Here is an 18,601-nt window from a genome sequence, read left to right as displayed (position 1 = left end):
GATTATTATTTCTTTAGCTCTATAGTTTTATAAGAGGCTTTCATGTAATCCTTTTTACTTAAAATCAATCTGGGACTTTGTAATTTGAATTAAACTCTTTTTATATTTTGTTAATTTAAATTAATTTTAATTTTATTAGGTAATTTTGAGTTTTATAGAATTTATATCAATTAATAAATAAATACTGAAACTCTTTGCACAAATGTCGAGAAAGTAATACTACACTTGATCTTGGCCAAAAGGCTTAGAAAGGTTAGCCAAAAGGTCGACTCAAAAAAACTTAGTACTACACTGAATCTTAGCCAAAAGGCCGAGAATGTGTGATTATTATTTCCTTAACTCTATAGTTTTATAAGAGGCTTTCATGTAATCATTTTTACTTAAACTCTTTTTATATTTTGTTAATTTTAATTTTATTAGGTAATTTTGAGTTTTATAGAATTTATATCAATTAATAAATAAATACTGAAATACTGAAACACTTTACACATTTAATAATAGTATAGATATATATATTAAAATTGTTGCTAAATCAAAAGATGGCTTGGTCTAAAGGACCTAATTAATTTGGCTCCCATAGGAGTCCAATTTGTATACTCTTTTCTTCTAATTATACTACTTACCATTTTTACTATAAAAAAAAAAAGGAAGAAAAAAAATTGCCTCCAAATGAGAACCCTAAATACAGTTTGGCTACCTCTTTCTATTCTATTTCATGCTTCATTCATTCTCACTTTCAGTGCAATGATAAATGTTAAAGCTGAAGAATGGGCAATGCCTACTGTTGAAAATCCGATGAGAATCGGAGTTCCGGTCAACACTTTTTCTGACCAATTTGGAAAGGTAGAACAACCTACCAAGAACTCAGATGAGAAGAAATTTACTGGTTTTTGCGTCGATGTATTCAGAGCAGTGGTGAAGAATTTGTAATACCCCTAATTTTAAAAGGATAGTCCTGGTATTTAATTGTATTTTTAATTGTTTAATTATATTTTTAATTGTTTAATTGTTTTGTTTTAATTATTTAATTGTGTATTTGCTTATTTATTTGCTTAGTTGAGTGAATTGTGTTAATTGTGTTAGTTAATTGAATAATTTATTTGCTTAATGGTATTTGTGTTATTTAATTAAATTATGTGTTTTTTTTTAGTTAATGGTTTATTATATTCTTTATTTAATTTAGATGAATTAAATGTTTTAATTGTTTTAGGATTTTGTTTTAGATATCACGTTTTTGTATAATCGACTTTTAATTAGCTTGGGATTAGGATTAGGTTTTCATTGGGGCTTATATATAAGCTTGTATAAGTCTGCTAGGGTTAGAGAAGACCCTATTCACGTACTTAGTATATTGAGAGAAAACAGAGTAAGGTTGTGAGAGGCAGAGAGGAACCGAGAGTGGAAACTTGGGTAATTAACAAAGCAATTCAAGGAGGAAGGAACGTGGTTGTTTCTGGGTGGAACCAAAGCACTGGAGGTATAGAACTACAGCCTAGGACATTGACGGAAAGTTCAGAGACGTGGATTAGAGTTTAAAATCTGAAACTTAAAGGCAAGTTTCTGTTCTTCTATTTCCCTTTAATCTGTGTTTTGTGCATGCCTAGCTAGACTCCAGGAGCTTAATTAATGCTAAAAACATAATAATCATGCATGTTTAATTGGATTAAAACAGAGAGTTTTAGATTTTATATGCTTCTTCATGATTTCTTTATTTCTTAGATCTTTATGCATGAATTGTGGTTTAATTTGAATCTTTGTCTGCTAAATCATTTAAAATAATTTATTATGGATGTATGAGACATAGGTTGAAGTTTGGAGACCTTAACAATGGAGTTTTAGGCTTTACAGAGGCTGAACAGACGAAGAAGACGACCTCCGCACTAACTTAGGCGGCTAAGTTTGTAACTTAGGGGGCTGAGTTTGTAACTTAGGGGGTTGAGTTGGTAACTTAGGCTGCTTAGTTGTAACTTAGGCGGCTGAGTTGGGATTTTTGGTTTCAAACGCCCAGATTTGTTTTAAAACCTATTTCAATTAAATCAAATGGGTTAAATGGACTAGGTAAGGTTCTAGAGTGTATAATACATCTCTTAGGCCTAAGGAATTGGACAAAATGGATTTGAAAATAATTTTATAAATTATTTAAAGGATGAATCAGTATAAAAGCATACAGCTTAGCATACTGATAATGGATGGAAAGAACAAAATTGCTTAGTTAAATTTTGGGCAACATAATGGGTTGTAATAAGATTATAAATCTTATACTTGGATGCATGATAGATCATTTTATATTTAAAGTTTGAACTATACATGCTCTGGATGTTAATTGTTGGAATATCAAATTCTCTAGTGCAATTACATGAATTAATGCTGGGATGTATATTGCTAAAATTTTAAATACTTTTCTGCAATGATATGGATAATGGTTTGGATTGTAAATTACTAGCTTATTATGCATGTGTTGTAATTTATAAGGATAAGGAGGATTGTATGCACCGGTATGGGACGGTGACATACTAGGGATGGTTTAGCTCAAAACGCTTAAACCTAACCTATCGGATTAAAGGAATGGATTGAAAAATATTGAATCCTAATTATGACTAAGTCAGATCAACTGCGACTAAGTTGAATGGCTTCCTGGATTAATGGATGGTAGTTAAGTCATATCAACTGAATAAGTTGCGTGACTAACTAGTTTGTATATTTTATGTCATCTTAATAAGTATTTGAATGACATATCCTGGTTTTGGACAGACTTTATATATATGTTTATGGTACCACGAGATGAGCTTAAGTCTCAGAGTTGTTGGTTAGGGTGCGTATATGTAGTGGATGCGTAGCTGGTTAAAGTAGGTTAAGGTGTACCCTGTTAGGTCTAAGTACTCATGCCCACCTTTGGGTGCGTTTTCGCATGTTGCCTTCTACTCAGGTTGAGACCCCTACTGTAGTCCAGTGAATATCCCTTAGTGTGGATATATATATGTATGAACTAAATAGATATTGTTGAGCTATCTAGGATGTATCTGCGTATCGGATTACTGTTTGGATCGTAGTAGAATAGGACTTGCATGTGGACCTGACCCACTCTTTATTTTCTAGGTGTTCGTCAGTTCCAGGGTTAGAGCTTGGACGTGCAGAGTAGATACAGACACTCACTCCTCCGTTTACGTAGGACTACTCTCTATGTTTAGCTTTATGTTTCATTTCAGTTATTTCAGTTTCAGTTTAGGATTTTATTAGGGGTCTACAAGGATGGATTCCCGAGTTGTTAAACTTATGGAGTTTTGGATTATCGGATTTTAATAATTATAGTTTGAGGATTTTTAATTTAGAATTCTTTCAGCGTTATTATTTATTTTCTTCATTATTTTGTAATCCGTGTTCGTTTTAAAATACTTTAATTGTCTGATATCCCTCGGGTTTGGGCTTGGGCCTGATCAACTCGTGTCTCGGATCTGAGGGGTATCACAGAATTTGAGTTCCACGTATGATTTACCCTACAAGTTTGAGGAGTTCGTAGGCAGCTATGATGAATTAGTTAATTGTGTCATCGACAAGGCATAATAAATCAATCTCCAAACTTTTATCCATCAAGTCTTGGATTACATAATAATCCCGTCAAGAGAACATTTCTTTTGAAAAAAAAGTCATATGATTTCTCTTTATTATTGATTATACAACTCAAACAATATCGTTTTCTACTTTCAAAAATTTTGAATTTTTTCACAATTTAGTGTCAAGGCATACATAATAAAATTTTGCAATTGCAATTTCTATTCAAAATTTTATATGCAAACCAAATTTTTGTTTAGCAATTCAAATATGTCTATAATTTTCTATTATAAATTGGACTTTTTGTCATTTTATAAACTTTATTTGCTATATAACTAATCTAATTTTCTTTTTTTTCTTTTTTTTTTTTCAGAAATTATACTATTTTTCCAATCATCCAAAATAAATAAATAGAACGTTGCTAAGGTCACCACCAATATTTTATTTTAACACTTAAATGATTCGTATATTATGAGCACACGGTGGTCAGGGAAAAAAAAATATTATTATTATAATTGAATATTCTTGAATGTCATTTTCTCCATCCAATTATTTATTTCTAACAAATACCCAATTGTGAAATTTTTGTTTTTTATTAAAGACTTTCGATGCTACCATGGGTGATATAACGCTGCTTGGTAGATGGTGGGAAGTTGTGGAATTTAGTGCACTATTTACTGCGCCAGGTATGTCAGTGGTGGCTCCAGTGAAGCCCCAAACTTCCAATGCATGGATGTTTTTGACCCCTTTCACTACGGAATTGTGGATAGCGACTGCGGCCATTTTGATATACACAATATTTATAGTTTGGTTATTGGAGCATTGCTCCAATCCAGAATTCTGTGGCTCATGGAAGGACCAACTCGGCAACGTTCTTTGGTTCACCTTTTCATCACTTTTCTCTGCTCACAGTAAGTACAAAACATTTCATTAAACATATATTAGTGTGGTTCAACCATCTAATTATTTGTAAATTGGTTTGATATAGTATTCATAGTCTTCATATATGTTACAAATTTTGATATAGCTAGGGAATAAAATGAATAAATTTTGCAGGGGAAGGAATTCGACACAACTATACTCGAGTGGTGGTGGTGGTGGTGGTATGGCTTTTTGTGGTGTTGATCGTAACACAAAGCTACACTGCCAATTTCTCTTCAATGCTTACCATCTCAAGACTTAGTCCAAATGTGGACTCACTCATTATGGACAATGCCGTAGTTGGCTGCTATGGCAATAGCGTTGTAAAAGACTACTTGGCGAATGTACTTCATTTCAAAAGGGAGAACATCAGGGACGACATTGCCACCAAATCCCATTACCTGGAATCTTTCAATGATGGCAGTATCTCAGCGGCATTTCTTGAAGTCCCTTATGCAGAAGCTATTGTCAAGCAATATTGCGATCTATTTACGATCACAGGACCAACATATAAATTCGGAGGACTTGGCTTTGTGAGTGGCGGCTTCAAATAATCTTCTTTCTTCTTTTATTTCCTTTTTTTTTTTTTTTTTTTTTTTTTAAAAAAAAAAGCAATAGTAATTAGTAAAACAAACACTATATATTTTGAATCCCTTTACTTTCTTGAACACCAACTAAATTTCTTCACCACTAATCCATAAACAATAGCTATATAACCACGTACTTATAATTTACCCAAATAAAAATGATATATATATAAACCTGTTTATCTACCATTAATTACATATGCAAACTAAGTTAATGTTAGATTTTCTCTTGCTCTATGCGCAGGTCTTCCAAAAGGGTTCTCCGATAGCCGCCAATGTTTCTAAAGCCATTCTAACACTAATGGAGGATGGCAGTTTGAAAAAATTGGAAGATGAGTACTTCCCTACCTCCTGGGATTGTTCAAACTTTCAAACTGCCAAGGAGAAGGGAAGTAGCTTGAGCCTCCAGAACTTCTGGGGTCTATGCATCTTCTACATTGCCATTTCTACCATTTGTTTATTACTATTCATCGTTCACTTGTTGAACAATCTGCGGCACCACCATGAAGTACTTCTAGAAGGCAACATCCAATAAAGTGTTTGGAAAAAGATACTTTTACTCACGCGATTCTTGAATAATATTGCACATTCAAGAGATCCTGCATGGACTCGGATCTCAGCACCAAATTATATTAAAATTTATTAAATAAACACCTAGCTATGTTGTAAATACAAAGATCCTGTCCAAAAATATTTGATTCTATCAATTTCAGAAAGATGTATAGTTCTCTATTGCACCACAATGAATGTTTTTCAGATTAAATTTCCTTAATATTGTACCATAACGAATGTTTCTCAGCGGAGGTACCAATTATAAAAAAATAAATAAATAAATTCGAATGCAAGGGTTACAAAGAGTTCGATCATGAACTGTTTAGCTTTCTTCAAATCTTCAAAATTGAATTTGATAACTTTTAAGAGTTGGACGAGACAAAAGATTTTGGTAAAGCATCAATTGTCTTTCTTTGTGTCTTAGAAGTGTCAAGTGCCCTGTATTTATAGGCTATTTATTACTCTTATTTATACTATCTCTTATTTGGGCAAGTACCATAGTGGCGAGAGCCGATTTCCCCCTTAACTGATGGTCCTCTTACTTGACCCCCTGATAGATCGATAGTAGCATGCCTCTGCACGGGTAGTGGTGATGGCACACATTTAATGCGCGTGTTGATACCAGTTAAGGAATAAGTTACATATGGGAGCTGTGTTACCTGGACTCGTCCTTTCCGGCGAGGGTGTCCGTATCGACACGACACAACGCGGACACGGACTCGGGATATGCGTCCGACCTTGTACGGTCAAGATTGGACACGGCCGTTGAAGAAAACCTTGGTTTCAGTGGTCGGAAATTACTGGTTTCACTGGTTTCGCTGCGATTTTCAAGAAAGACGTTTTGGAGAAGACGAGGGTTCTTCACGCGTTGGTTTTGCATAGAAAGTTACCCTATTTGGCGCGTCTTTTTCACGTTCTAACGCGTAAACAAATTTCGACCGACACTGCCTGTCATTGAGAAACGTGTGTATATATATATATATATATGGTAGTAGTATATATAATAATAATAATAATAAAAATTGTGGTTAGTGGGTTACCAGCTGTAACCCACTCACCACAATTATGTTAACCATTTTAACCTAATTAAATAGGTGTAAATTTACAATTTTAACCTTATAATTAAACCATTTGTTGCGTTGCGTTGTGTTTTTGCCCCTAAAAACAATCTGACTGTTCTTTTCTTTCTTCTCTCATGTGTGTTGCGTTTTTGCCCCTCCAAAAGATAGTGTTCTTTTCTTTCTTCCCTCTTCTCTGTGTGTGTATATATGTGTGTGTGTATATATATATGTGTGTGTGGGGGGTTTTTAACAAGAATAACCTTATTTATTATTGATAAGGCAGAGACTATCATCTATGGTGGTTAAAGACTCTGGTTGTGTTAGGAGAATGATACTCACGTGGGATCTGCCTGATTCCTTCATACGGCCGCCGGTAGAGCCTCTAGACTGATACCACGGTGCGGCTACTGCGTCGCCGCTTGGAATCGGATGATCTTTGAGACTTTGGCTTAGACTTCTTCAATTTAGGAAACCCTAGACTGAATACGTCTTGATCCATCTGTAAGGCCTTATGGGCTGTTTAATTTATGGGTTGGCCCATTGGTTGAGGCTTTGGCCTGCTGTAAATTCTTTCTTTTAATAAAATACATTTACCTTCCAAAAAAAAAAACATATTTTTTACTCTTCGTTTATAAGTTAAAACAATTATGTATTTTTGTATTCATAGAAAATATTTTCTTCAGTTTTATTTTATTTTATTTTTTATTTTTCCCTCTCTGTTTTTTTCGAGTTTATATTGCCAGTCAGAAACACTCTGATATCGCCCAGGAAACACTATGGGCCACTTTTTGTCCATTAAAATAATAATTTAGACAAGGTTATTTTTGGGCATTGGGCTTTGTACATTATTTTACCATCATCAATATAACAAAATATATACAAATCTGTTACAATAAAATACACAATAGTTTATAACTTTACATGTATATTTATTTATTAATATTAATTCTTGTTTTTAAAAAATATAAATGACAATGATCAAAAGATAAAGACTTATTTGCTTTGACTTTTTAAAGTGGACAAATAATATTGTCTAAAATAATAAAAGATTTTTTTCCATAATTAAATCTCATAAATCCATTAAAAAAGGTAAATAAATACTTATGCCTTTTTTATATAACTTCCATATAAAAAATATTGAAAGCAAACTAATTTCATATTAATTACTAATCATGTTTGAGGTTTATAAATATTCTAAAAAATATTATATACATTATATTTAAATTAATGAACTTTTTATCTCATATTTAAAGCTCGGTAGCTGACATACTCACTTATTACTATATAATTTTGTTATTACTCATTAATCATGTTTAAGGGTATAAATATCCTACAAAAAAAAAAATTAAATTTATATTACTTAAGTTTCTTTTCTATTTAAATCTCACATACCCAATTATTAGTAAGATAATTATATAAATAATTACACATTAAATTATTTATTTTATTTACAAAAACATTAGAATAAAATTAAGTATTTAACTAAAAAAAAAAACTTATATTTAAACATTTAACTATATAATTCAACACATGGAATTAAGAAGGTTACACTTAGTAATTAAACACATTGAATTATATTTGTCCTAATTAAACACATTGAATTAAGAAATCTAAAACTAATATTGTCTAAAACAATAAAAGGTTTTTTCCATAATTAAATCTCACAAATCCATTAAAAAAGGTAAATAGATACTTATGCCTTTTTTATATAACTTCCATATAAAAAATATTGAGAGTAAACTAATTTCACATTAATTACTAATCATATTTGAGGTTTATAAATATTCTAAAAAATATTATATACATTATTTTTAAATTAATTAACTTTTTATCCCATATTTAAAGCTTGGTAGCTTACACACTCACTTATTACTATACAATTTTCTTATTACTCATTAATCATGTTTAAGGGTGTAAATATCCTAAAAAAAAAAAAAAAAAAAAAAAAAAAAAAAAAAAATTAATCTATATTACTTAAGTTTTTTTTCTATTTAAATCTCACATACCCAATTATTAGTAAGATAATTATATAAATAATTACACATTAAATTATTTATTTTATTTACAAAAATATTAGAATAAAATTAAGTATTTAACTTAAAAAAAAAAGGAAGCTTATATTTAAACATTTAACTATATAATTCAACACATTGAATTATATTTGTCCTAATTAAACACATTGAATTAAGGAGGCTATAATAGTATAGTAATCCTACACGACTATATAATTAAATAGATGAAATTAAGGAGACTATACTAGTATAGTGATCCTATATAACTATATAATTAAACACATGGAATTAAAAATCTCACACTAGTTTAGTGATCCATATATAACTATATGGTTAAACACATTGAATTAAGGAGGCTAAAATAGTATAGTAATCCTATATGACTATATAATTAAAGACATGGAATTAAAAATCACACACTAGTATAATTATTTATATATAACAATACAATCAAACACATTGAATTAAGGAGGCTATACTAATATAGTGATCCTATATAACTATATAATTAAACACATGGAATTAAAAGTTAACTAACGAGACTATAGTGATCACTGATCAATTGATAACTGTATAATAATTGAACTCACGAGACTATAATAATCATTATTTTACTATTGAGACTATAGTAATGAATAGATAAGTATATAAAAATTGAACTTATGAGAATAATTGCTTACATTATAGGTAAAGAAATAAAATATTTTTTACTAAAGTACTGTTGCTAATTTTATACACTAATTTTGTGACTTCACATCATCATTTAATTTAGAATAGCTTACATTATCTATAGGTAAAGAATTAAAATATTTATTATTAAATTAATGTTGCCAATTCTATACATTAATTTTGACTTCACATTAATTAAGAATAGCTTACATTATTTATAGGTAAAGAATTAAAATATTAATTATTAAATTAATGTTACTAATTCTATACATTAATTTTGACTTCACATTATCACAGTTTCAACAGGTACGAAAATTTTTTAATTTTTAAGTTCTTATGTCAGCCTTGGAAATACCACGCCTCCAAAACACATGCCCTTACAGTAAGCAAGAAGTATAAAATTTTTAACTTAATATATAATATTAGATTTTATATCAATCAAAAGGCTGGGGGTGATGGCTTAGTCAGTCATTAAATGCTACTGTGGCGTTTTGTGGCTCAAAGCAATGCACCGTTCTTACACGCCACCTGCGCCATTTTCATCTTCTCTGTCTCTTCTTCCTGCACCTGCGCCATTTTCATCTTCACTCCCTGTTCTTCTTGCACCTGCGCCATGTTGCTCCATCTCTGATCTCCAAGACTGCAACACAAACAACCCTTGAATAGGTATATATATCTTCTCTCCCTTTCTCTCTTCGTATGATTATACAACTGTATCAACCCATACTTGTATAATCTTATTTTATGCACCTCCAATAAATAATTTTAATTCTTTTAAGTTTTCAGAATATTTTTTGATAATTTTATTCTTTTAAATTTTATTATGTTCATTATAATTTATAACAATAGGTATATATAAATTTTCTCTCTCTCTCTCTCTCATGGCAGAATTAGTAAGACAGAAAAGAAGAGGAAGAAGTCAGAATCAATTGTCTGCCAGAAGTCAGAAAACCGAAAGCCACCTTTTAGTAACTTGGGAAGGCGCCAGTTAGAATCAATTGTCTCTGCCAAGAATATAGTAACCGTACGTACTATTTCCTTTATGCATTCATTGATTATACAATTGAATTAATTGATACAACTGATACTGGAATAAATTTATTCTTTTAAGTTTTGAGAATTTTTTTTGATAATTTATTCTTTTAAGTTTGATTATGTTCATTAAATATATCATGCATTTATATATACACTTGTGCTTTAGAGTTAGGATACAATGTTCTCTCCATCTCAACAATCTATCAAAGGGAAATGAAAGACAAACCTGCGACCATCAAAAGCTCTGGGGTCAGAATTTGATGAAAAACCATTATGGAATCATGTAAAGGTTCTTAGCCTACCAGTACGTGGAGGTGGAAACAGAACCTGGTCTTGCAATTACTGCAACAAAAAGGTTACTGGATCCTATTCAAAAGTGAAGGGTCATTTATTGAAGATTACTAATCAAGGGGTTGAAGCTTGCAAGTCTATCAATAATGATGTATTTCAAGCATTAAAGAAGGAACATGGCCATTCTGAAAGCAAAAAAGCTCAAGAAGAATTGAATGTGAGAAAGAAGGAAGATTATTTGTCCTTGCCTGAAGGATCAGATTTGTTGCAATGCAAAAAAAGAAGGGCATTAGCTCCAGGAGTGCTGGAAAATGCATTTAATGTAGCACAAAGAGATGTGGCAGATAAGCAAGCTGCTCGCATGTTCTATGCGTCTGGTTTGTCCTTCAACTTGGCAAGGTGCCCTCACTTCAGAAAATATTCACTCATATTAGCCAACAGCAAGTTGTCTGGCTATACTCCTCCAACATTCGATAGATTACGAACAACATTGCTAGCCCAAGAGAAAGCACATGTGAATCGTAAGCTCCAACCGATAAAAGATACTTGGAAAAAGAAAGCCATGTCCCTTTGTTCTGATGGGTGGTCGGATAGACAACGAAGGCCACTGATAAGCATAATGGCTGCATCAGTAGGTGGTGCAATGTTCTTAAAGGCAGTTGATGCAAGTGGCAACATAAAGGATGCTGATTATGTAGCAAATCTGTTCAAACCCGTGATCTAAGAAGTAGGTTCACAAAATGTTGTTCAAGTGATTCCTGATAATGGAAGTAACTTCAAAGCTGCTGCGGCCATAATTGAAGGTATATATCCTTACATATTTTGGACTCCATGTGTTGTGCATTGCCTAAATTTAGCTTTAAAAAGTATTTGTGAACCATCTGAAAATTCACCTCAATTTGCTGAATGTAAATGGATTGCTGATTTGGTGAGTAGTGTACAAAATATAAGAAATTTCATTGTTAACCATGGCATGGTACTTTCAATTTTCAACAATTACTCGGAATTGGGTTTGCTAAGAGTAGCGGAAACAAGATTTGCATCAAGCATTATTATGGCAAAATGCATGAGGGAAGTGAAGGATGCACTTGAGAAGATGGTGATGGATCCAAGTTGGAGAATGCATCTAAAATGGGATGGAAAATCAGCAATTGGAATCAAGGCTAGGGAAGTTAAAATTTCCATTGTGAGTGATAGTTGGTGGGCTGATTTGGAATATCTCTTGGATTTTACTGAGCCTATTGTTGAATTTCTAAGGTTAGCAGACACTAATGCTCCTGTTCTCCATTTGATTTATGATATGTGGGACACAATGATTGAGAAAGTTAAATCTAGAATATTTGGACATGAAAAACAAGATCTGCTCACTGGCCAATCTAATTTCTTTGATGTCATTCACAATATTTTGGAGACACGATGGAATAAAAGCAACAATCCACTGCATTGTATGGCTCATTCATTGGTTCCTAAATACTATACTGAAGCTTGGATTGGAGGTGGAAGTGATGGAGTTCCACGGCTCTCACCACATGAAGATTAAGAGGTCTCTTTAAATAGAAGCAAATGTTTGAAACGATTGTTTAGCAATCAAGATGATCTTCGAAAAGTTTATATCGAATATGGAGCTTTTTCAAGTGGATCTGGTTACTTTAATGAGCCTCATGTTATTGATGCAAAATTGTATGAGGAACCAATTTCATGGTGGGCTAATCATGGTGCTTCAACACCAATGTTACAAACTTTAGCATTCAAGTTGCTTTCACAGCCCGCATCATCATCTTGTTGCGAAAGAAATTGGAGTACATATTCTCTTATTCAAAGCATCAAAAGAAACAGATTGACTACAAGTAGAGCTGAGGATTTGGTCTTTGTACATTGCAACCTCCGTCTCTTGTCAAGAAAAAAGAAAGAATACAAGGAAGGGCCAACAAAGTATTGGGACTTGTGTAAGTTCATTAACTTACTTTTAAATTTAAATATCTCCAACAGGACTTTCATAGATATTCTTTTACTACATTTTTAGTTTTTTTTTACATCACTATTAATTTATTTTGTTTAATAGGTGGTGATAAGTTTGATATTGATGGTAATACTCTTGGGGAACTTGTGGAGCTTTCCATCAATGAGCCTGAGTTAGAGCTTATGACATTTGATGAAGAGTTTGAAGAGAGTACTACCTTAGGGAGTGAAGCAACTGAAGAATTCCAACAAGGAATGATGGATTGAAGAAATGAGGCAAAAGATGAACTATATCTACCTTTTGGCTTTTGTTTTTCTTATGTTTATCTCTTTATATGAATTATGATATAACTTTTGCCTTTTGTTTTAAATTTTTGGAATGTTGCCTTGTAAGTTGTTACCTTGTTTAGTTGCTGGTACTTGCTTACTTGGTAGTTGGTGGCACTTAGCAGTTGGTATTGTTGCTATTGCCTATTGGTAATCTGTTAGTGTATGACTTTATGATATGAATGATATAAATTATAATTATGGACCTTATGGTTTAAAGTTTAAAGTCTTTGAGTTCATTATGAAATTCTAAACTCTAAAGTCCTAAGAATCCTAAGTTTCTAACATCTCTGTCTTTAATCTTTATACAGTTCTACTCAACAATTTTGTATTTGTTTATTTTTTTCTATTTTTTCATAAGTTCAATAGTTCATAACAATATGTTAATGTCAATACAACATAAATTTCAAATAATATTTCAGCCTTTTCAGGTGCAAACTTTTGAAGTGCAGAGTCTGACTGTGGACCTGTGGTGTTGTATTTGTATGCTGTGTGACTGAAGAGTGAAGGCTGAAATCCGAATCTATGTCGTACAAGTGTGAGAATTCAGTCAATTGACTCAATTCAATAAGGTACTTATTTAGTTATTTAACAATTGTGAATTAACATCATCTCTTACTTATCTAAGTTATCTTGTTTGTTGCTGCCCCTTATGCCATACGTAGTTGCCTATATGATTAAATCTATCAAACTATCACTAATATGATTTTTCATTTTTTAATATTTTGTATGCCGTGTCCAAGTACCCGTGTCCGAATTTTGGACACTTTTATTCCGTGTCCCCGTGTCCTATAATTGAATAGATTGGTGGATCCGACCTCTAGACACGTACCCGTGTCCGACACCCGTACCCGAGTCCGGGTAACATAGTATGGGAGTTTAACCAACCATAGCCACCTGCGCCCAGTAATAATAAAGAAGTGACGTACAGATGGAACTTGCCTTCGTTCACTTTCTGTGTACTTTCCTTGATTGGCACACAGTAAATTTTTCCATCACTTTATAATTTTAAGTCTCCGTTTGTTTGAACGTAAAATATATATATATATATATATTAAGTCTCCGTTTGTTTGAACGTAAAATATATATATATATATATATATATATATATATATATATATATATATATTTTCTTGTGGTATTTGATTGTCGTAAAATATTTACGAAAAAAAAAATATTAAAATTTAACAAAAATAATTTATCCTTAAATTTTTGATAAATTATTTTACATGTCACACCCGATGGACTCGATCTCAACCTCGACGTAAATCTTTGTTAAACACCGACAAAGTAAAAATAAAATAATATTTTACCTGAAAAAAAAATACTAATATTTTTCAAAAAGAATATTTTATATCGAAATAAACGGAACCTGAGTGTAATATTTAGATTTATGTTTTATTATTATTATTATTTTATAATTTTATTTTGGGTGTGTTTGTGAGATTGAGGTGCTTTGATGTTACAGAACAAAAATAACTTCAAGAAATACTGCAAAAATACTTCAATTGTTGAAAGTACTCATCTTTCCTGTTGACGTTGAGCATATTTTCCGGTTTAAATTGATACACATCCCCAAGTACATATTACCTGACAAATTTATACTCCCTCCGTCCCCATAAAAAGTGTAACTTTTAGGAAATCATACTCTCACAAATTGAACTGACACGGTTCCCGAACTATGACATTATTTTTGGGACGGAGGTAGTATCACCATGACACCCCACTTAACATTGGACTGTGCCAGGATATAATTATCACTACCAAGCTAATTGGACACAAGAACATTACTTGAATTATCAGAATGACGTAAGAAAATATGGAGGATAATCATTCTCAACAGTATTGATGGAAGAATTAAAAAAGATTGGAATGAGCTAGAGAGAGAAAACTCTGAAAAGATTTATGAGAAAAGTGCACCTGATGCCATGAAAAATTGTGAATTTTCTCTCGCGTTGTTTCATTTACAACATAACAGTATATAAAACTAAATTTATAAATCAATTCCCTAAATTAAATGGACTCATATCTCAAATCTTTTATTTTTTAGTTGATCAAATTACCCTCAATTGGTCCTCATGAGCAATGACAATTAATTTTTAAGTTTGGTTACTTCCTTCATTGTAAAGTAAAATTTTTAAATTTTAATTGATCAGCAAAATCTAATTTTCCTTAAAAGAAGTATTAAAAAAAAAAACTTGTTGGACTAAGTCTCCAAGAATGCAGATTGAAACTCATAAATTAAATAAGTCCGCAAGATTATTTAAATGAAAATAACATAAGACCAAGAGTTCGTTCCATGGGTTAAATTTCAGCAATTAATTATAGAAAGTGATCATTATAAATGAAAGAAGAACCATTTATATTCATTTATATACAAAAGAAATCGCAAGTTGTTTTTTTTTTTTTTCTTTCTACTTGACCAATATAAATTAGGTGCTTAAGTCATTTGAATCTGACCACCAGAAGTTGGAGCGCTCTCTGGAGTTGGCCCAATTTTCCCCATTTTCCTTTTCAATAAATATAGTAGAAAGCAAATGGTGGAAGTGGCTGCATAGATTACATAGAGGCCTAAGAAGTCCTCAATGGTCAAGCTATCATTTTCTTCGATAGTTTGGGACTTCAAACACTCCGAGGAGGGAGTAAACAACTGTTTCTCTAATTCTTTTATCTTTCCATTTTCTGATAGTTTAAGAATGGCTCTAGAAACATTAGCAGCTAATGTAGAACCTTTTTGAAAGACCTGCACAGAAAGCATGAACAATAATTTAATTACAATCAGTTATCCCAAATGTATTAACGGAATTGTGATATATATATATATATATATATATATATATATATATATATGTAGTATAGCTGAAAAAATAAAAAATTGTCTGAAGTATGTTTTGTTTTTTTTGGTGTAGCAAATAACTTGGAGATATTAGAGAATGAAATGAGTGGAAAGAGTTCCATTCACTACTACTCACGAAGCCTAATCCTCCAAATCTTCTGGTGAATGATCCATCGCCATACGCGTACGGCTTGCAGTGTTTGTTGACAAAAACTTTGGCATGAGGAACTTCAAGAACTGCTGCTTGAATCCTGCCATTCTTGAATGCAGTCTGGAACTCGCTTTCGCTGCCGATGTCGATGATGTTACCTGGTTCAGAAAGCTCATCATCCTCCAAGTACTTCCTAACAAATGCAGCACCATCGCACCCCACTATTGCATTTGTTGTCTTTATCCACTCGATATCTCTCACAGGTGACTGGAGTCTTGAGAAGGTGAGCATTGAAGTGAGGCTCGCAGCGTAGCTTTCTATTAAGATCAACACCACAAAAAGCCACACCACGATCACGGTTCGAGTATAGTTGCTTTTAATCTTCTCCCCTTCAAAATCAAAAATAAAATTTTATTCGTATATATCCATGTAAGTAGAAAATTATTGGGATTTCATTTTTTTTGCGTATATGCAATTATATTTATAAGTATTTACCTCCTAATTGGGCTAATGGAAGCATCATGAAGTCTATTTTATTTGAAATCTCTCCAAATTGGGGCATGCTATTGGATATTTATGTTCTTAATTATTAAATAATAATAATACTTCTCACTACTGATGTGAAATATTATAAAATAATGACATGTGTCCATTTTAATTTAAAATATCTAAAGAAAAAAATACAAAGGAAAGCATTTATTACAAATAGTTCCTCATAACCCTGCCTCCAAAAAGCCTCCTAGTGAGCATTTAAGGGTGTGTGAGAGAATTTACCTAAATTGAAAAAAAAGTTAAAAACTTTTTTTTTTTTTTTTTGGGAAAGTAAAAAAAAATTAAAAACTTAGCTTGCCTCCAAATCTAAGCATAAATAAAATGGTACTGTTAATTCTGTGATTGCTGTTTAACTTGATAATATACTTACTGTGAGCAAAGAACAGAGTAGAGAAGGTGAACCAAAGCACATTGCCAAGTTGTTCCTTCCATGGGCCACTAAATTCTGGATTGGAACGTTGCTCCAAGAACCAAACTATGAACATTGTGTAGAAGAAGATTGCCCCCGTCGCCACCCACATTTTCATGGTGAAAGGCTTCAGAAACAACCATGCTTTTGAAGTTCTTGGCTTCACTGGAACTACTATAAGCAAACCTGACTCGATAAAAGGTACTGTAAATTCCACTTGGTCCCAACGCTCAGTTGTTATCGTTATGTCACCAACAGCAGCATCAAAAGTCTTCCATCAAATTTTATCGACAAGTAGAAAACCCACATATCAGCAACATATATATAGTTGGAAGAGCAGGAAAAAAATTTGAATTGAGAATATTAAAAATATATATATATATATATATATATGATCTTTCATCCAGATACGTTGTAATACATTCAAAATCAAATAAGGATTTCTCATCACCCCAACAAAGTCACATTTGGATGGTCAGGTTAGAACTAATAAAGGTGTAACTCGTACTAAACTTGAAACTAAATGGCTAACTAATTAATTAAATTGACAGATGTTTGAAAATGATCAAGAGATCAGGTGATGTGTGATTACCTCGTTATGAACCGATTCAACCAAATCATTGTAGCTTCCATTGTACTGGTGAAATTCTGTAGTAGACGGTAGACTATAAATATGATCGTCCTCCAAAATCTTTTTCACCTCCTCATAAACACTGATACAAAAACCAGTAAACCTCTTCTTATCTGGGCTAAGGAATTCCTTAAAAGAGACTATACCAGGAACTGCAATATTCATTGGTCTTGCATAAAGATCAGCTAGTATCACCCCTTCTCTCAGGATTCGCTTTGGGTCCCCAGGCCTTAACACCTCCGCGAAACCAGCCAATTTTTTCATGGTACTAGGGCTATCTGAGAACCCCAACTCTGATGACCAAAAGCCAAGGTTATTGTTTTCCTGATTGCCAATGTTCACTATACTAAATTTTTGGTAGCTTGAAAGTCTTCCCTCTTCAAATCGCAATTCTCCACTTAAACCTGTGAAGTTGCTTGATAAAATACTTTCCAACATTTTTGAGGAATTCATTTTACCAGCTGATTTCACTATCGCCTGTGTAATAGTCATAATGCTATCACAAGCTCGTAGCGCATGAATTCCAGGCTCAGTGTTATCTTCCTCAGGATAATCTAATTGGAAATTTTGCTGAAACTGCTCATGAAAGTGTTTGAAAGAACTGCTATTTTCAGATAGTAGGGGTTGATTCCAAGAGTACGTTCCATGGCAGAGACAACAGGAGGGCTGACAGAATTCAGAAGGCTTCTGGTGGTGTCTGCAATTATCCACACCGAGTCTATTCGCATAAAGCTCATCTTCTTCGCTTCACTGAACAAAAGATTTGTTAGCAGTAATGATGACTGTAGAAAAATAAACACCCTAGATTTTGTGGTGTTTTCTAACTTAGACAGCTCCTTATTTATGGACTGCTGAGGATTTGATAGATCAGAAAATGGTGGAAGCACCAGATGATAGTCTATATCCGAGCCAACATTTTTAAGGGCCTTGGATAACAGGGTTAGCTTCCTGGAATCACTTCCATGGATGTCTTCTTCATAGATAGCTACAACACTTCGCCAATTGAAGGATTGAAAAATAGCTGCAATGCAATTAATTTGTGTTGGGAAACGTGCTAGT

The 18,601-nt window shown here is 32.5% G+C and overlaps 2 protein-coding genes across 2 annotated transcripts; one reads left to right on the top strand and one right to left on the bottom strand.

Moving 5' to 3' along the window:
• The first annotated feature begins 11,731 nt into the window (after nt 1-11,731).
• Nucleotides 11,732-12,903, top strand: LOC132281276 (uncharacterized). The gene is made up of 4 exons (XM_059782995.1): nt 11,732-12,067; nt 12,162-12,220; nt 12,262-12,623; nt 12,740-12,903. The coding sequence occupies exons 1-4, from the start codon at nt 11,732-11,734 to the stop codon at nt 12,901-12,903; spliced, it is 921 nt and encodes a 306-aa protein (XP_059638978.1).
• Nucleotides 12,904-15,403: 2,500 nt separating this feature from the next.
• LOC132281269 (glutamate receptor 3.5-like) lies at nt 15,404-18,166 on the bottom strand. The gene is made up of 4 exons (XM_059782987.1): nt 17,504-18,166; nt 16,873-17,182; nt 15,936-16,339; nt 15,404-15,706 (listed from the first exon to the last, which is right to left on the bottom strand). The coding sequence occupies exons 1-4, from the start codon at nt 18,032-18,034 to the stop codon at nt 15,404-15,406; spliced, it is 1,548 nt and encodes a 515-aa protein (XP_059638970.1). The 5' UTR covers nt 18,035-18,166.
• Nucleotides 18,167-18,601: the final 435 nt, after the last annotated feature.

This window comes from Cornus florida, unplaced genomic scaffold (assembly GCF_030987335.1).
Source record: "Cornus florida cultivar Cherokee Brave unplaced genomic scaffold, ASM3098733v1 CherokeeBrave_3.0.0_Hap2_Chr01, whole genome shotgun sequence".
Taxonomy (NCBI): domain Eukaryota; kingdom Viridiplantae; phylum Streptophyta; class Magnoliopsida; order Cornales; family Cornaceae; genus Cornus; species Cornus florida.
Note: the sequence above shows the minus strand (reverse complement) of the source record. Positions and strands in the feature narration are given on the sequence as shown.